At 40.7% G+C, this 19,858-nt stretch overlaps 1 protein-coding gene across 8 annotated transcripts in view; it reads left to right on the top strand.

Annotated features, from left to right (window-relative positions):
- Svil (supervillin) overlaps positions 1-19,858 on the top strand; it is a 226,297-nt gene that overhangs the window by 186,281 nt on the left and 20,158 nt on the right. For all 8 annotated transcript variants that reach the window (XM_078023452.1, XM_078023450.1, XM_078023451.1 and 5 more), the window contains 12 exons: positions 2,586-2,733; positions 6,918-7,007; positions 7,096-7,182; positions 8,546-8,723; positions 10,895-11,067; positions 12,705-12,860; positions 14,098-14,234; positions 14,673-14,820; positions 14,949-15,094; positions 16,327-16,502; positions 18,981-19,125; positions 19,515-19,791. In XM_078023452.1, coding sequence (XP_077879578.1) covers positions 2,586-2,733; positions 6,918-7,007; positions 7,096-7,182; positions 8,546-8,723; positions 10,895-11,067; positions 12,705-12,860; positions 14,098-14,234; positions 14,673-14,820; positions 14,949-15,094; positions 16,327-16,502; positions 18,981-19,125; positions 19,515-19,791 — 1,861 coding nt within the window. The remainder of the gene's footprint in view (positions 1-2,585; positions 2,734-6,917; positions 7,008-7,095; positions 7,183-8,545; positions 8,724-10,894; positions 11,068-12,704; positions 12,861-14,097; positions 14,235-14,672; positions 14,821-14,948; positions 15,095-16,326; positions 16,503-18,980; positions 19,126-19,514; positions 19,792-19,858) is intronic.

Genomic DNA, 19,858 nt, shown 5'->3' with positions numbered 1-19,858 from the left:
TATCAGCTAACCTCGGGACATGACATAAGATTATCCAAACAAGGAAAAAAAAAAACTTAGAAGGGAAAAACAAGATAATAAAAACTTATAAGCTAAAAATATAGAAAGTAAATAAACAAAGATTCATCTTATGTTTTCACATTTTGAGTTTGATAATTTAATAGCAACTTATGGCAAATTTTATTAGATTCTTCAGTTAAATACACAAACTGTATTCATTCATTCCCTCTGTATAGAGCCATATAAAATCAGATAGCAGAAGTTAGGGGTATCTAAAACAAACCCCCCTAAGTAATAAAGTTAAGTAAAAACTTCTAGGGAAACCAAAACTTCTATGTGTATTATTATCATTTAGAAGGATAAATGGCAAACAAATGGAAGTTTCAGATTCTACTTTAGTTGTATTGTCCCAGGGCTCCTATTTATCATGTCCACGAAGGAGTTCTTGGGGAGTGAAACTGCTGGGTGGGAGATACCTCTTTTCTGAGTCATTAACCACACCCCTGTACCTCACCCTGGATTCTCGAAATGTTTTAGTGAGTTCACCATCCAGTGATGTTGGGGCCTTTGGAAGAGCTGACTTTCTTGGCACTTTATTTGTCTTGTGAAAATATTTTTAGCCAAGTGCTGTATTGGTTTGATTAAACTTCATTCCTGAAATTTCATTTTTAAAGAAAACTTTTTTTTTAATTGTATGAGGTCACCCTGACAAGTCAACCTCATAGTTTATTTAATAAGGGTATATGGTTCAAAGTAATTATTATTTTTTTTTGGAATTAAGGCCTTCTTATCAATCGTGTGTGGAGAGTTAAGGAAAAGAGTTTCTTGTTTGTGGTGACTTTTTATATTGGTAAAATTTAAAACTTAAAGGGAAGTTTCTAAAGTAAGCAGATTATTCTCCTCTTTACCAGATCCACCAAATGTTGACATCCTCTGCCTCTTGACATTCCTCTCTGTCCTTTCTTCCCTCTAGCTCCCCCCTCCCCCATCTCATGGATGTGTGTGTGTGTGTGTGTGTGTGTGTGTGTGTGTATTTTTTCCCCTTTCCAAACCATATTTGAGTAGTTTGGAGGAGGTACCATGATCCTCCTGCTACTTCAGTTTATATTTCCCAAAGTCAAAGATATTTTCTCCCATAACCACAATACAGTGACATCATGGTGAAAAAAGAGAAATTTAACATTTATATTATGTTTATCTAATTCACATTCATGTTCAAGTTGTGTCAATTCCCCCCACCAATAATATCCTTTTTAACCACAACCCATGTAGGATCCAATCCAGTCTTGCATTGCATTTAATTGTCATATTTCAACCCCCCAGGAAAAGATTTTTAAGTAAATAACCTTAAATTACCAAGGATCTCAAAATGTCTTCTGGCTGGATGTCTATAGAAGGATCCTGTAAAAGGGAGACTCATAAATTAGATAATGGAGAAGTCCACTTTCAGGATTGCTTCACTGCTGCTTGACAGGAAGAAAGTCTCCTTTCCTCTATCACCCTCCATCCTGCCAGGCCATTAAGAAAATGACCTTTGCCAATTTCTATTCTCACTCTCTCCTTCATGAATCTGAAAGTTGTTTTTTTTTTTTTTTTGCGGGGGGGGGGGGGGGGGGGTCATTAAGGATGCTAAATTCCCATGTGGATGGAAAGTTAAGGAGGACAAAAGTTCCCAAGCCCCTGGGATGCATTTCCTTGAGGGCTCTCTGATATAGCCCTCCCCCGCTGTCAGGGAGAGGCCCTTCGAGACTTGGTCTATGGTGACTTTTTATCCAAGGAAAGCTCCTTGGGAAGGAAGAGAAGCTGGGGAAACTGGCAGAAGTTAAGAAGTGCTCAGTTGCAGTCTGAAAGCAAATGCCCTAGCAGAAATGGCACTCCTCAGGTCTAAGAAGGTTGAAAGCAAATAGGCAAACCCAAGAGGCATGTATCTTCAGAAACCAGGCCCCCTCCCCGAATTTTTTTTTTTTTTTAGTACCAAGGATTGAGCTCAGGGGAATTCCACCCCTGAACCACATTCCCAGCCCTATTTTGTATTTCATTTAGAGACAGAGTCTCAGTGACTTGCTTAGCACCTTGCTTTTGTTGAGGTTGGCTTTGAACTTGAGATCCTCCTGTCTCAAACTCCCAAACTGCCCAAATTGTTGAAAGCAGTTTTAAAGTAGAAGTATTATATACGTAGGTTGTGTCTCCAGGACAGGTCATCCTCAGTGTTGATATATTATGACTTGTAGCCATTTCCATGGGCTGCCTGGATGCTTCCTTGCCTGTGCGACATCATTGCTATAGAAGAAAGCATGAGAGCCCCTGGGAGCCTCGTAGCACACCTCTTTTCCTAATCAGCTTCCCCTGCTTTATAACTGACCTGGCTCCTTGTGAGCTTACATGGATCAAGTTTCAGATCATGCCCTTTGTGAGCACAGAGGGATAAAATCCACCAGTTAACCCAAGTTTTACCTAGCTGGGCAGAAGAGAGCAACTTTATCATGTTTTTGGCCCGTCTTTTCACTCAGGAAATGATACAGGCTCAAGTTTACACCTCTCTCGTTTCTCTCTCTTATTTTCCTTTCTATGCATTTTATGGACAGTGGGTCACAGAAAGTCCGGAAAGCCAGATGACGATCGAGGAAAGGAAGCACCTCATCTCTGTGCGAGAGGAGGCCTGGAAGACCAAGGGCAGGGGGGCCGCCAACGACTCCACCCAGTTCACTGTGGCTGGCAAAATGGTGAAGAAAGGTGAGAGCCTGTGTGTGTGTCTGTGTGTGTGTGTATGCACGTGCACACACATGAACACACATGTGGGCACGTTCACCATGAAGGTGAGGTGATGTGTGTAAAATATCAGTAAAAAAAAAAAAAAATCTGTGGTCTTTTTAAATGCTTAACCTTCCTAGCATTGTGTAAATGTCTCCTGGGTAGCATTTGTGGAATATTGCTACTGATGGCCTTTCTTCATGGTTTGTGTCATCTTCAATGAAATAAGTATAATTTAGTTTTTCACTATTTCAAAACTTACCCACTTGGAATTTGAGTGCAATTATAGGTTTCAAAAGCAATTGCCAATCTGCTAACAAATCTTGGCCCATTCCCATAATTACTTTTAAATTGTTTCTGCTTTCTTGTGCCCTGGCATCTGGTAACAACAAGTAAGTCTTTAGCAGTAAAGGAGTCTATCTCCTCTACCTTTTAAGCTAATTCTTGGGTTCCTTTCCATCAAACCAGACTTTTCTGGCTTACAAAGTCAGTTTCCAGATATGCTTAATAGATGTCTAAAAGATGTCTTCATTTCCAAGAAAAGGGGTTGGGGTATGGGGATTCCTTGCAGTCAGCCATTTCTCTGAAGCAGAGGAGTTAAACTGCTTGGAAACCTATATCCAAAGACATGAAGTTGACATATCATGTGGTTGGTAGCGTTGCTGGAGAGCTTTGAGACCCAATGGGAATGTTTGAGACTTTATTTTATATCCAGAAAGTTTTGGTTAAATTTTGGTTTCCTTTTGTCACCTCTATGTACAAATTTACAAGCTATTCTCTGGGGGGTTTTTTGTTTGTTTGTTTGTTTTGTTTTGGTTTGGTTTTTTGTTTTTTTGTTTTGGTGTCAGGAGAGGACCAGGGATTGAACTCAGGGGCACTCAAACACTGAGTTGTATTCCCAGCCCTATTTTGTATTTTATTTAGAGACAGGGTCTCACTGGGTTTTCCAGTGTCTCGCTGTTGCTGAGGCTGGTTTTGAACTTGAGATCCTCCCGCCTCAGCCTCCCTAGCTGCTGGAATTACAGGCAATGCATCATTGTGCTCTGCAATTTCTAAGCTATTTTCTAAAATAAAATTTCCTGAGTTAATGGTAAAAGATTTAACATTCACGTAGTCTTAACATTAGTATGTTTTTGTCAACTTTGTAGGTTTCACTTTAGAGATCCTCACTCTGATGAATAAAAATCCCGACTCACTGTGGACACATAATAAATGTTTGCAGAAAAAAAGGAGCAAGGGAGGGAGCAGTAACCCCTGAGTTGGAGTTGTGATTAACTCAAATCTTAGTGAAAGAATCCTTTCTAGCAAATCTATTCTTACTTAATCCTAGAATTGTCCACGGACAGCAGAAGACAATTTACTCTTGCAGAATGAGGTAGTATTTGACTATTTTTGTTTATCAAATCACAGGACTGTATAATCATGTTTAAACTAGTTTAGTATGAGCCCCATCCCTTCATTTTACAAAAGCAAACCCTTGGGTGATAAAAACAAATCCTTGGGTGCACATTGATTAAATATAACTGGAGCTGAGAACTTGAAACACAGCTCAAGTCTTCCAACTTCTAGCTCCAGATTTATCCCAATGACTTTTTTCTTTGGTTTCTTTTTCCCTCTCCAATCTTAAGAGTCATATTTTATTTTTAAGTAGGCTCTTCTTACCAAATAACTTTGACCCTGTGTCCTTGTTTACATTGATGTCAGAGGAAATAGATTTACTCTTATGCAGGTTTGAATAATGAATAGTTCCTACTCCTCAGTAGATGAGTTTGCTTTCCCATTTTCCTGAATAAATCTGGGATATTTATTTAAAACACAAGGTTTATTCAATAAATAATTTTCTTACATTTTTAATCTACTGAAATGAAAAAAAAAACTATATCCTATTTTTTTAAATATTTGTTACAATTTAATGGTTTCACTTTAACCATTAGCCTTTTTTTTCTTTTCTTTTTTTTTTTTTTTTTTTTTTTTTTGAGGTCCTGGGGACCAAACCCAGGGCCTTGTATATGCAACGCAAGATCTCTGAGCTATGTCCCCAGCCCTCAACCATTATATCCACTACCACTTTTTGATTTACAATAATATGGCATCCAGTTTACATTGACTACAGAATAAAATATCCCCTTATAAGACAACCACAGAGACTTCCCATCTCACAAGTTCTAATGGTACCTGCAGCAACCAACTAGGAGTTACCACCTATCAGCAAGGCATGCTGGACTCTATTTTCATGATCTCACCCTGGGAAGCTCTTGGTACCTCTTACCTCATTAGAACCTTCTCTCTTGCAGTAGAAGGTGAAAGAGAGTGAAGGAGAAAGGAAGGGAAAAGGTATTTAATGACTGAGGAGCAATATTGGCCAAATTATATTGTCATATTATTATATTGTCTACATGTACAAACATGTAAGAGCAAATCCCATCGTTGTGCACAACTATAATGAACCAATAAAAAATAGGCGGGGGGGACCTTCTGCCTGTGCATAGCCCTACGTTCCATGTAACAACCAGCTCCCCACAAGGTTTCTGTAGTGGCCTAGGATCATCCTGGAAAAAGGATACTCAACCCATGCCTTTGAATAAGAGATGTAAAAATGTTTCCAAAGGTCACTTGCATATTGCTTCTAGAATTAATTAAAAAGATGTATGAGGGAAGGCTTCAGTTTTTTTTTGTTTTTTTGTTTTTTTTTTTTTAACATTTTGTCATTTAAATATGTACACCCTGCTTCCTTAAAGCAAAATCCTTAATCCTTAGCTGGGAGAGCCTGGTAGCCCTTTTGTGCACTAGCATCCAATGGGCAGCAGGGGGCACCATAGCAGAGGGATTTCCCGGGTACCCAGACAGTAGAAAGGGAAGATTTTGCAGGCTACTTTGGAAATACAGGCTTCCAAGTCAGTCCTCTTTATTAGCTTTAGAGTTAATGACCTCTGCGCTAGTGAATTCTCCTAACATCTTTTAAGCATCTCTTCAGTAGTTAATGATTTTCTGCCCCATTCTGGCAGAAATTTTCAAGAAAGTCTACTTTCTCATTGATATAAACCCTTTGCAGGTCTGGCAATTGAAACAAATTTTTAAATATATGTACATATATTCACAAATATATATATGCAAATATATGTATATATTGAGCAGTGTTTTCAGAATATTACCTAAACTTAAGTTGTAAGCCACTTCTTGGTGTTTTGCCTTAAATTTTTTTATGCTATAGTACTTTTCCAGCTGACAGGAGGAAGGAGCAGAGTCATTCACTTTGCTTGTAAGTGATAGTGATTTACAGTATCCTCCGATTGTTTCCAGGGGATGCATAAAGGGGCAATGTCATCCAAAGATTTCACATTTGTTATGAAAGAATGCAAAGAACATTAACATCTCATTTTGTTCCTTATAAATGCACTAATTACTTCCTTTCTCAGTTCTTTCTACTTAGGTTAGGAAAAAAAAATACTTGTTTTCTCTTTATCAAGTTTTCTGGTTCCAGCAAGATATCTTCTTTGATGTTGAAATATGCCCTTTTAAAGATTACCCACCTGCATCTCAATCAACAATATGAGAAAACCCATTTCCAGTTTCCAGCCACATCTGAGCTGGGAATGGCCCTCCAACATCAGTTTAAATGCATAGTCTCCATATCTTTCTTCTGACTGGTCAGCACTCTGGGTGACTGACTGTGGAATACCCACAAGGATAGACTGTTCTTGCCTCCCCTCAGCCTGGAGGAAAACACCAGTGCTGGAACCACTTGCTGGCTAATGTGAAATAATTTACTCTGTTTCCTCCATGGAAGATAATGCAAATATACTTTCTCTTCAGTGGCCCCTGACACTCCAAAATGGCCTTGAGAACTCATAATTCCATTTGTTCAAGAATATTCTGTTTTTTACATATCAACATGTTTTTTACATCTTCATGGTTCATTTTGAAATATCAGCTTGCTGGCTCCTTAGTTCTTAGATGTAATAAAAATTTTCTCTATAGTTGCATTTGTCCTGCATGGTCATGGTACCTGCCCAATGTACGTGCATGTATGTACACATGGATGCATGGACATGGATTATTATAAGTTGTACAATTTATGCTAGGACTCATGGAGATGCATCAGGGTCACAGAATTTAGAGAAGTAATTTTAAGATGCTAAATCAATTGCTCCTCGTTTGTTCTGCAGGTTTAGCATCACCCACGGCCATAACTCCAGTAGCATCCCCTATTTGCAATAAATCAAGGGGTACTACGCCAGTTACCAAACCCCAAGAAGGTGAGTCACCAAGGTGCCCAGTATGTCTTGAGTTTTTGATCAGAAGAGTCCTCATGACCTTTCTCACTGATGGTTTCTACGTGCTTAGATATTGAAGCCAGACCAGATATGCAGTTGGAATCAGACTTGAAGTTGGACAGGCTGGAAACCTTTCTAAGGAGGCTGAATAACAAAGGTACATACCAGAAGCCAGAAGGGAGATGGAGGGTTAGGGTTAAATCCTTATAGCACATCAAGATTTGTATTTTTAATGATTTACTAAGAAAACCTTAAAGACCTGCTTCTCTCTTAAAATCTCTAAATCTTAATTGTTTGCTTTTTCAACTCAAATAAATTGTCTTCTTTCTAGTATAGCTTTACTAATTCATATTGTAAGCATTTTCCTTGTTGTTATCATTCAAAAACTGAAATTTGATCAAGACCAATTAGATTATCAAGCTGTGATTCCCCTGGTCATATATTAAATTGGGGACACCCCAATTTAATAAAAAAATATTTTTTTTCCTGAATCTAAACCTTGGGATGTTATCCAGTCAGAATTGTGAACTGAGTAAATTTTACTTTTAACCCTGAACTCGTTCGTATTGATATACCTATGCAAAATCAACATGATCTTGGGTAAACTGTAAATTGCATATATTAATTTCTAATTGGTTAAAAGCTCATATTCTTTCCTACATTCACAAGGATTTCTAAAAGAAAATCCTAGTGAATAGATATTTAAATAAATATTTCAATACAAAAGTCAATGAAAGTCCAAAAAAATAATAATATGCAAAAATAGCCATTTATCACTTGATAAAGCATGTCTAGAATTGCAACTTATCAAATCCAGACATGGGAGGCCAATGCTTTTGACAATACCTCTAAAAGCTTGAAAAAACAACCATTATAAACCGAAGACATGAAAGTTTAATACACTAACTAAACTGGCTAAGCAAGGAATCCTAAGAGTGAAATGTTTATTGAATACAGGTAACAGTAATCTAGCTTGTGGATCAGCCAACGGTTATCAAGGCCAAGTCGCACTCTTCACCTGTTTTTATAAATAAAGTTTTATTGGAACACAGCTGTGTTCATTTGTGACCTGATTGTCAGGAACCCCTTTGGCACTATCAGGGCAGAACTGAGTGGATGTAACATAGGCCATGTGAGTCCCCAGGCAAAGGCTAAAATATTTATCGCTGGTCCTTTGCAGAAAGTTTGCTGATCCCTAATATGGAATTAGGCTGAGATTAGTTGTCCCACCAACAGAAAGAGGTCAGGAACAAAAATGCTCAGTGGGCTTGTGTGGCACAAGTTCAGCCTCCCTCCTCCCACCATTGCACTGTGCCAGGTTTATGTAGGTGGGAAGTCCTTACGAGAGAAGTCAGGTAAGGGCCCAGCAAGCACCCTGAGGATCACATGCATTACTATCCTGTTTTCTCTACTCCTGGAATTTGGGGAAGGGAGATACTTTTTGAAATACTGTAAGTTTTTGTCAAAGCAACTGTTTTGACCAAATTCATATTTTTTTTTTTTTGCTTATTTATTGATAGTTGGTGGGATGCAGGAAACGATTCTCACCGTCACCCGTAAATCTGTTAAGGAGGTGATGAAGTTGGATGATGATGAAACCTTTGCCAAATTTTACCGCAGCGTGGATTGTAATACACCAAAAAGTCCTGTGGAGCTGCAGGAGGACTTTGATGTTATTTTTGATCCTTTTGCACCCAAGTGAGTTATTTCCATCTCCGTCTCCCCTCCACTGGCAAGGGCGTCCTTCCCCTGCGTCCACACAGTCCTTTCTCAGGGAATGTTGTCACCGTGTTATCTTCTCTGAAGTCATTACAACCTCAGTGTTTCTCTAGAGCCAGGTGCATCCTTCTGCCGAGCAATAAAACAGGCATGCTCTGGACCAGATGTGTGTTTGGATAGACCATGTGTATCACAGATGTTTGCCCTATGCCATAAGAGTGGTGTTAGTGGACTTTTTCACATCGCTTGAATATTATTTTGCAGTTTTTTAGTTTAACATAAATTAGCAGATATTTCTATACCTCTCTCCTTTGACACATTGGATACCTATTCATCACTGAAAACTATATGGATGATATGAGCTTAGATTAGTACAAATAACTAGAATATCATAGGAAGAATGTTACCTATCTTCCCATAATATATAAAATCAATAGATCTTAGGGTTTTCTCAGTAATTTATTCACATGAAAACATGACTAAACCACCTAAGAAAAGTTCTTTTGAAATTAGGATTCTATCAGTTGCAATTGCCAGAAAAACACCTAAGTCAAACTGACTTTAGCAAAAGAAAGGCCTAGAGAGATTTACAGGTTCACATTACTGGGAAGTGCAGGTGTGACCTCAAGTTAGGAGGCCCCTCAGAACGCAGTCCCTCTCATAGCTGTTCTCCCTTGAGCTTTTCCATTCTTGGCAGAGCTGTAACCAGGGGATGGAAGGTGGCCACCCCAAGCTCTGAATTTACAGGTCACTTCTTTGGCCAACTCAACACAGGCAGCTTTTTTTCCCAGTCATTCCAGCAGAAGTTCCAGGTTTAGTTTTCATTGGATCCTAAGTCCATCCCTAAGGCCTTCATCACAGCCAAAGAGATGCTGATTGGTCAGAGCCAGTTATAGAGCTCCTCAGAGCCAGGGTAGGGGTGAGGTGAGGTGGTTGGCCCTAGGGAAAACCCAGATGCTGTTAGCAGAACCCGGCAGCCCTGCTGGCCCTGCTACAGCACAGCAACCCATCACATCTCTTCTAGAAATCAGTGTAGTCACAAAGTTTTTCTGTATGCCACTCCTGATACACTCCTGATACATATTTTGTATATGTTCACGTTTATATTTTTGCATATGTGCACATTTATATTTCCTACCTTAAAAAATAAGCAGTTTGCCATTTTCCACCTTAAAATAATATTTGGGGTATTTGTATACATGGTTATCTAGCCATTTCTCAACCTTCACTCAATTGTCATTGTTTAAATTTTTATAAATAATAATTCAAACACTTATATTTATAAACAGAGAGGCAGTGGTATTATAAGAAAGAATTTCAGGCATAGGGACCCATGCTCTTGGAATTTGAGAGTAGCAGTGAGACTGTGCTGGGACATCATATTCTCTAAATTGGGGAGAATATTCTGAGAATAAATACCTTCTCCAACCTAATATGTGCTGTGGGGGCACAGTGTGGTACCACTGTCATTTCTGAGTAAACATGCCAATGACCAGGAAGAGAACATTTTCAATAATAAATAGACCACCACCTCCCAGGCTGGGCATTAGCCCACAGATTTGTGAAAGCGTGGTGACATGTCACAGATGATTTTTCAGGCCTATTTTATTTCAATACACTTTTCAGAATTGGGGCTACTTTTCTCTAGGGACCCGTGGCTTCCACAGAAGCTAGCCACTGAGGGATGGTGAGTGAACTGGAAAGCTATTTTGTAAAGAGAAACTTTAGTCTGGAGCAAGGAGGATTGAATGGCGGGGCAATGGTTGTCTGCAGGTAATGCAAAGGTAGACAGGGGTGTATAATTCCGAAGAGAGAATTAGGACATGGGCATGAGAAGGAGAACCCTAACTTCAGAGCTGCCTAAGTGATGGAGTGAGCTGCCGGGTGAAGCACAGGGAGACCCTGCAGGCGGAGACCAGGGCACGTGAGTGGGCGGGGCTTCTGGGATTGTCCAGGATCTTGAACTCAGGCTGGACTCTCCCTCCCACCTCCAAGTTCTGTGAATACACATCAGAGGAGTGGTAGTGGGCCGAACAGTAAGATTATAATGAAAGATTTATAATTGTGGAGCCCATTGCTGTAGATACAAGAAACACAAACTGGTGTGGCTGATATTACAGACTAAGAAGCAGCTGTGCTTCGCCCCACAGGTTGACGTCTTCCGTGGCTGAGCACAAGCGAGCTGTGAGACCCAAACGCCGAGTCCAGGCTTCCAAGAACCCCCTGAAAATGCTGGCAGCAAGAGAGGATCTCCTTCAGGAGTACACTGAGCAGAGATTAAACGTTGCCTTCATGGAGTCAAAGAGGATGAAAGTAGAAAAGAGTGGGTATTCCGAACCCTGCACTTGGGACCTGAGTATCATTTAATCATTTCCTGTTTAAAGGTGCTCAAAGGACACCAATTAAGTATGGGTAATTTAAGTTATTCTTGAGTTTTGTCTCAAGAAGTTGGAGGAAAAAGGTTTTCTGCCCATTCAATTTCAGTCCCATAGAGAGAATCTCAACACAATAATTCTCCACTTTTAAGGGCACACTATTTATTTGATCTCTTATGAGAAAACATCCCAAGCTACTGTTTTTCCTAATCCTAGATATACATATATATTTAACACACAAAGCAATGCTTTCCTTTTGTCCTTGACAGAGGCCCCTCAGGCTGCCGGAGTTGAGATAGGGGTTACTTGGGTGGGAGGGTCACAAGTGGAGAGTGAGCTGGTGGGCTGCTGCCTCCACTTCACACCAAGCGTCTCTCCTGTTATCTACCCTATAATGTGGGATTCATTGCTCTGAAATAGTGATTTTCATGGTGAAGGTAATGGCAGGCATATCTTGATATTTTGAATATTCTCACTACATTTTTTATTTCCCTGTAGCATTCATAAACCAATTTCCTCAAGTTTTTCTTAGAAATATAATATTTAGATGAAGTGAGTTTTTTTCATTATAATACTAAGGAATTATGAAGTATCAAGTTATATTTCTTTAGCATTAGATCATAATCCCAGTGAAATAATTTTCTGAATTTTGCTTCAACATATGTTTTTTGTTTGTTTGGTTAGTTGGTTTTTATACTGAGGATTGAACTCAGGGATGCTTAACCACGGAGCAACATCCCCAGTCCTTTTCTAAATATATTATTTAGAGACAGGGTCTCGCTGAGTTCCTTAGGGCCTTGCTAAATTGCTGAGGCTGGCCTTCAACTCACTTTCCTCCTGCCTCAGCCTGCCAAGATGCTGGGATTACAGACGTGCACCATCACCCCCAGCTCAGCATATACATTTTTTTAAAGCAATGAATTGGAGAAATCAAGATCTATTTTCACATATTTTACATACTTTTTCTACTACCTCCATTTTTATGGGGCTCAGAGGATGGCTTTATGAAGACCATTTGATCCACACATATTTGTTAGTCCAGCATCTTGTAATTACAGTCTTAGGTCCAAGAGTGGAGGACCTCAAGATCATCTAGTTGATTACTGCCTCCCGAGAAGGGTTAGATCCGAATGCTCCCTTATAGTGTTGACTTTTCTGCATATCAAGACTTTTGGTGAAAGCCATCAATAAATAGTCTTCCTTGGGAATACATCCAGCATCTACCAGTTATTAGGAATTATAACAGCTTTCAGTGGAACTGGAACAAATGAGTTCAATACCTACTTTTATACAAAGTGGCTGGTCCTCTTTGCCACTCATTTGTCCCTCTGCATAGTGAGGTGTGACACTTGTTAATAAGCAGTTTATTCTTTTATACCATATACTTACACTGCATATTTAGTTATTTACATAGTGATCGAGTATTGAATTGCACAGATAATCAAACTAGATCACGTGTACCTGTCAGATCAATTTTCAAAGACAAAAGTAGTGAGTCAGGAATAATTTCTGATTTGTGAAGACTGTCACCTTATCCAAACGTATTGCTTCCCTCTGTGCTACTTTCTCTCTTTGACCCGCCCAGTGTCCTCCAACTCCAACTTCACAGAAGCTACTCTGGCTGGCTTAGCCAGTAAGGAGAACTTTAGCAGCGTCATCCTGCGGAGCGTCAACCTGACGGAGCAGAATTCTAACAACAGCGCGGTGCCCTATAAGAAGCTGATGTTGTTACAGATCAAAGGTACCTCTGAGCCACACAGAGGAATGACATGCTTACCCACGCTGACCAGTAGTTTCTGTCTGGTCCTGACTGCTCCCTTTGTCACCTGTGAGGGGAAGGGCCTGCGTGTGTTCTGAGACTACCCTGGACCAAGTTGTCTGCTACCTCCTCTCACTTCAGTGTCACAGAATCCCGTAATGCAAGAATTCTCTGCTCGCAGGGACTGAGAGGCTGGTAATGTGCTGAAGGTCACGGCCGCTACAGAGTGGCAGAGCTGGAGTGGAATCAGTGGAGATTCTTCCTCTTCCAGCATCTCTTTGCTTTTGCTTCTGCTTTCTCTGGCACCATGGCACCATGGCCCATGCCCTAATACTGCCATGTAGCCACCAGATGTGCCCTAAGTCCACCCTCTGTTCGGTTCTCCTTACTGAGCTAAGGACCCATGCAGGCCAGAAGGAGGAGAGCACATTACTGGGGCAGGAATCAAGTGAAAGCAGAAGCAAATGAGGCAGAGCAGATTTTACTATCCTGCCTTTTTTATCCACAGCCAGCCAGAGACTCAGAAGACCACAGGGAGGCCCTGGGCTGGGAAGAGAGAGGCTTCGCTGCCTCCTCGTAGCAACCCCTGTAGATGGGTCATTGCGAGAAGGATGGATAAACTATCCTCTGTCTCTGCCTGGGTTTCCTATGTGTATCTGCAAAACCACCGTCCTTTTTAGTGTATTTAAAAGACTGGTGACCAGCTCCAATAGCCAGTCTCTGTTCCTGTGGTCTAAACTAGAGACCATGCCATGTGTGTGATTGTGGATAGCTTGAAATCAATCATGTAGGAAAAGGTATTGAAAACTCCACAGGAAAGAGATCCTATAGAAAGGCCTGCCCTTCCCTGGAACACAGCCAGAGATATCAAGGGTAGGAAGTGGGCTGGGTGGAAAGCTCTAGGAGAGTAAAGAAGAGGAAAAGGAGCACGTTTGCCAATTTCACTGGAGGAGGGAACCTTAATGCATCCACGCACATACTATACAAAGACACGGACAAAGGTCCTAGGAAGCATGGTGACATTTGGGAAAGCTAGGGGAATTCATTGAATGCTATCTTCCTGTTGCCCCTTGGATATTCCTCTCCATGCCACCCAGGGTTAGGAGAGGTCCTTTAGTAGACAAGAGTTCTTACCCTTGTGGCAGTGATGCTTGAGCCGTGGATGTGTCCTAGCCCCAGTCTTGTGTGGGCAAACGGTGACTCTGGGCCTCCTGTTCAGGAAGAAGACACGTACAGACAAGGCTGGTGGAACCCCGCGCCTCGTCACTCAACAGCGGGGACTGCTTCCTTCTGCTCTCTCCCCAGTTCTGCTTCCTATGGGTGGGAGAGTTCGCAAACGTCATTGAGAAGGCAAAGGTGGGTGTCTGCATGAGAAATTGCTTTAGTTAATGCCTAAAACCAGATCCAGTTGGTGGGTGTTTCATTTCAGTGAGAACGGACAGGTAGTATATCCTCTTGAATGTCTCTCAAAGGTGCTTTCGTGAGGGCTGAAGTAGAATTTTCCAGAAGGACTGTAACCTCTGCCTCCAGTATTAAAGTCCTGGATTTATTCCTATTCCTGTGTTTAAAAGGAACGAGTACCAATTTAAAGCCCTTTATCCCAGATCCTTAAGAAGTTCTGCCACAGGCCTTTTGAATGAGAATCTCAAAACAGTAAAGCCCAAGGAAAAGGTAGTTTTCAAAAGCATCAGATGTGACCTCTTGAATATTAAAGATTGAGAACTCCTGCTATGTGCCTCTCCATCCAGCCACAGACTTTTCTAGCCAGGTAATTATGTTTCTCTCTTTGTTTAGGCTTCAGAACTTGCAACTTTAATTCAGACAAAGAGGGAACTTGGTTGTAGAGCTACATACATCCAGACCTTAGAAGAAGGAATTAATACACACACTCACGCAGCCAAAGACTTCTGGAAGCTCCTAGGTGGCCAAGCCAGTTACCAAGGTAAGAACCGACTGTATTTCAGAAATCAATAAAACTTGACTTTCCTTTCTTCTCCCTGAATCTATTCTTCTAAAGCAGCAAGTTTCCGATGTTAAATATGATGCTCTCCTATTATTCCCATCCCGAAGGTGCTGGAGACCCTAAAGAAGATGAGCTGTACGAGACAGCCATAATAGAAACAAACTGTATTTACCGTTTGATGGATGACAAACTTGTTCCTGATGATAACTACTGGGGGAAAATCCCAAAGTGCTCCCTTCTGCAACAAAAAGAGGTACAGTGCTTCAATAAGAGCACACCTAGAGCACTCTGCACAGGGCCGCCCCACAACATAGTCAGGAAGTGCCCAGGAAAGGTTAGCTGGAGTTAGTGCCGGTTGTCAAACACAGCAGCTATTTAGAGGATGTTTATTTGGAATTTTAAACCATTACTGCCATCTGAAATACTAATACAGAATTCAGAATATTGTGCCAAAATGGCATGGATTATTAAAGGCTTTTATACTTTAGGCAAAATGGAAGCATTGCTTAGCCCTGTCTCTTGAATTTTGTATAAAGATTAAATAAAACATTTTTTAGTCCTTAAGTTCCAGAAATAATATATTGATATATATTTAATTTATGGATTTGCCAGGTAATGTGATTTTTTTCCCACTCACACCAGTAAGTATTTATTCATCACATACATTTCTAAAAACAATAAGTATTCTAGGTGTTGAGAAAAAAGCAGAAGATACAAAAGGACCTTGAATTTCATTGGGTTTCAGAAGCACATTAGAAAGATTAGAATCCAAAGCTGAGTTGGGTAGATGATATGTATGGGCATGAAAGTGGGAGTAAAAAAAGGCATGGAAAAATAAACAATGAGGAATAACATTTTAAAGAAACTTATCCTAGTTTAGAGTTAAGTAGAGCTCAGATGACTGGAAATGAAGGAAGAAACTTCTCAGAAGAAAAAGTTGTACACAGTTACAGGCATGGAAACGAGAAATGGCTTTACATTCATGTATTCGTTCAGCAAACGCTCAGGAGTAAGCCCTTACCGTAAATATGATATGATCTATGCCCTTAAGGATGTTGGATTGTAGGTGAGAGAGAAGACTTCATTGGATCATCAGTATCTGGCACGTATGAAGCAAATGAATGAACAAGTGAGGGAGGGAGAAACAAAAGGGAGAGGGAGAAAGAAGATAAAAGAGAATACTCAAATAACTCCTTTATGAATCGGACATCTTAAGTGGTTTGAGAGTTCAGAGAAGGAATCATTAATTTGGGCATTTAGAACAACAGGAGGAAATTATACCCCCGCCACCGCCCCACCAACCCCAGGGCCAGAGGCTGGCTTGGCAGGGTGATGCCAGCTGGTCAGATCTTGTGACCTTCTTGAGTTTATATGGGTTGCCCCATTAGGCTTTGTCATCACCCATTTGACTCACTGTCTTTGGAGACCTGACTCAGCTGGAGCATATCCTTGAAGTGAGCAAATTCTTTTGTGCCATTTCCTCAGGTCCTGGTGTTTGACTTTGGTAGTGAAGTTTACGTGTGGCATGGGAAAGAAGTCACCTTAGCACAGCGCAAAATAGCATTTCAGCTGGCAAAGCACTTGTGGAATGGAACCTTCGACTATGAGAATTGTGACATCAATCCACTGGATCCTGGAGAATGCAATCCACTTATTCCCAGGTATTCCCGCGGTCCACATGCAGCATGTAGAGTGAGCAGAATTCCTGTGCAGGCTCGGTTCACGGTCACCTAACTGTCATTCTTTTCATAAAGGTTTCAGTTCTCATGAGTGATTGCATGCCCTGGACTGTGAATATTCACAAAACAAACATTTCTTTAGCTTTTATCTAACTAATAGAGAACTATGGATTTTGTAGTCTTAAGGAAGATGTTTGTGTTGCATTTAAGTTTTTGAAGTAGACAAATAGTTTCCCCCTGTAGCATTCCAGGTACTGTTGCAGCAGACGAGTAGCAATTGTTTAAACAAATTTCCTGCCAATCTGAAAAGCTTCCCAGAATCTGCAGTTTTGCCAAAGATCTGAAGGTCCAAAGCTATTTGTTTCCTTCTGATTCCCTATCTTCTCAGCGTAGCATTTGAGTCCCAAGAGTTATTTGGCATTTGGCAGTATATATTTGTGCCTTTTGCCTTTTGGGGTGAAGAGAAGGACAAGAATATGGTATTGAAATAATAATTGTAATTTTAATATTCCATGTAGTGCGTTAGACCTTTGAAAGTTGTTTTGGTAAATTCAGAGTATGCACAAACTCTAAGAAATATCATCATGAAAAATAAGAATTCTTACATGCACAAGATTGTTTTTTTTTAAACTACCAGACCCCCCAAAATGATTTAAAGTATTTGTGCTACATAATAATAAAATAGAAATAGATATGCCACCAAACAACATAGAATAATATATAAATTTCAACCTCCCTACCTTGTTTCATGCTTTAAAATTATTGATTTATTATCAGTTTCTCTCTATAATTAAACACTTTTAAATTACATGAATGTCGTAAAAATTTTTTAAATCCTTCTTTAGCAAATGTCCATTTAACATTAGTACTATAACAACCAGTGTTAAGAACTCATTATTATTTTATCTAATTTTATTCTATCTTAAAACATAATTATGAAGCATAGAATCTACATGATGGTCAATTTATATTTAAAAGTGCCATGTTCACAAATCTGAACATGAATGACTCAGCATCTCATTCACTGGTTTCCAGCATCTCAGCAACAGATCACTGGAAGAACTTTAAAAAAAAAGCATATGCCAGGCCCAGTCCCAGAGAGGTGTCCCCAGCTCTTGAGGGATGGGGCTTCTGTGTCAGTATGGCTTAAAAGCTCCCCAAGGACTTTGAGGTACAAGCAAGATTGTAAACCCAGCCCTTCTCTATAAACAAGGAGGCTAAAATCCTCCAAGTGTGATGTCTCAGCCCTGGGCAAACATGCAAGTCAGGAAGGAGGTAGAGAAACCCACTAACCCCTGCTCCCATGTTTGCCCAGGACTGTTAAGTGAAATCAGCCAGTCTCGGAAAGTCAAGGGTCATGTTTTCTTTCATATGTGGGTAGCTAGAGAGAAGAAAGAAAGAAAAAGAAAACAACAACAACAACAAAAAGGTCTCTTGAAAATGGAAGGGAGACTAATAGAAAGGAAGGGAAGTGGGGGGCAGGGAGAGAGGGGAGTTATTAGGGAATGAAATTGACCAAATTATGTTATATGCATGTATGAATGTGCCACAATGAATCCCACTCTTATGTATAATTACAATGTACCAATGGAAAAATTAAGGGACAAAATGAGAAATGTTAGAAACAGTGCATAGTAGAACACAGAAATTGGTTTGATGGGATAATAGCATCTTGGTCTCAATTCACAATCAAAGATTGGTTTGGAGGGAGAAGAAATACCTACCCATTCTTCTCTGTGCTGTACCCTATATAGCATGTATTTGCTCCAAGCTCTGCCTTTTTCCGATTTACCCGTGTTCTCTGGTACAGAGTCAAATCCTAAAATCCCAAAAGTACACAAACCCTCCTGGATGAGCTGTGCTCTTTCCTGTCCTTGTGCCTTTCCTGTCTGCCACTGTGGCTCCTATGTCCAGGAGCCTAGAAATAAATGTGCAAATTTTCAATTTATGATAGATGAAAGTACAGTCAGTTCATTTTAGAAACAGAAGAATCTCCCTGGAGAGCTTTGTTGTAAGATGGCATAAATTCACAGAGAATTCAGGGTAAGCTCATCGTCCTCGCATTTGTTGGTTAACTGGAGGAACTTGGTGCGCACCTGTATGTAACTGGGTGAAAGTGGGCAAGCAAGATATACATGTGGCTGTGCCTTTGTAGAGCTCCCAGTGTAGTGCACCAGCCCCAAGGGTGTCCCTGACAAGAAATTGTTAGAAGAACTTGCAAGAAAAGCCCAATCCTGATCTGTTTTACCTTCAGGCACATCAGCTCCACAGACACAAAGCCTTGTCAGGCACCAGGCTAAAATAATACCAGATCACCTATTTGGTAAAATAAGTAAAAATAAATCATTCGTTCTATTTACCACCCAATGTATTTTGATTTTTGTTTTCAGTAGACATGTTGCTTTCCTTTGTTTAGCATCGCTGAATCCGAATTCTCTTCTTGTCCACTCCACCCTGCAGAAAAGGACAGGGGCGGCCTGATTGGGCAATATTTGGGAGACTTACTGAACACAATGAAACTATTTTGTTCAAAGAGAAATTTCTTGATTGGACTGAACTGAAGAGACCTACTGAGAAGTGCGCTGGGGATCTTGTCCAGCAGAAGGTATTCCAGGGATCAGTCCTCAAAGGGCTTAACTCGGGTCCTCACACAAGTGGCCTTGATACCAAAAGACTTTGCAGGGGCCACTAAGAGAACAGCAAAATGATTTCCAGTTAAAGTCTGTTGTGATGGGTTCAGGCCTCCCAGAATCCTTCCCCTAAATGCAGCCAAACATTCCTGAAAATCATGGGAAAGCTGCACTTTCACATGGTTCCATTAGCCAGGGACCTACCCCAGTGGTAAAACTCTTGCCTAGCATTTGCAAAGCCTTGGGTTTCATCCCAGCACTGTTTAAATATATATATATAAATATATATATATATATGCAACATCATTAAGTATAACTATAGGATCACAAGTAACTGGACAAACATTTTTATATCCCCATGTAGGAAGACCCTAGGACCGACATCAGGCCATACGATGTCACGCGGATGGTGGCAGTGCCCCAGATGACAGCTGGCACCATCCTGGATGGGGTGAATATTGGCCGTGGCTACGGCCTGGTGGAAGGGGACGACAGAAGGCACTTTGAGATTGCCAGCATCTCCGTGGATGTCTGGCATATCCTAGAATTCGACTACAGCAGGCTCCCCAGGCAGAGCATCGGGCAGTTCCACGAGGGTGATGCCTATGTGGTCAAGTGGAAGTACATGGTGAGCACCACAGGTTAGTGAGCGCCTCCGTTCCCTTCACAAAGAGAGGCAGGAGTCGCACTGTGTGGAGCGGGGCACCC

The sequence above is a fragment of the Ictidomys tridecemlineatus genome, chromosome 10 (assembly GCF_052094955.1).
Source record: "Ictidomys tridecemlineatus isolate mIctTri1 chromosome 10, mIctTri1.hap1, whole genome shotgun sequence".
Taxonomy (NCBI): Eukaryota; Metazoa; Chordata; class Mammalia; order Rodentia; family Sciuridae; genus Ictidomys; species Ictidomys tridecemlineatus.
The sequence above is the reverse complement of the archived record's forward strand: the minus strand, read 5'-3'. Positions and strand labels throughout refer to the sequence as shown.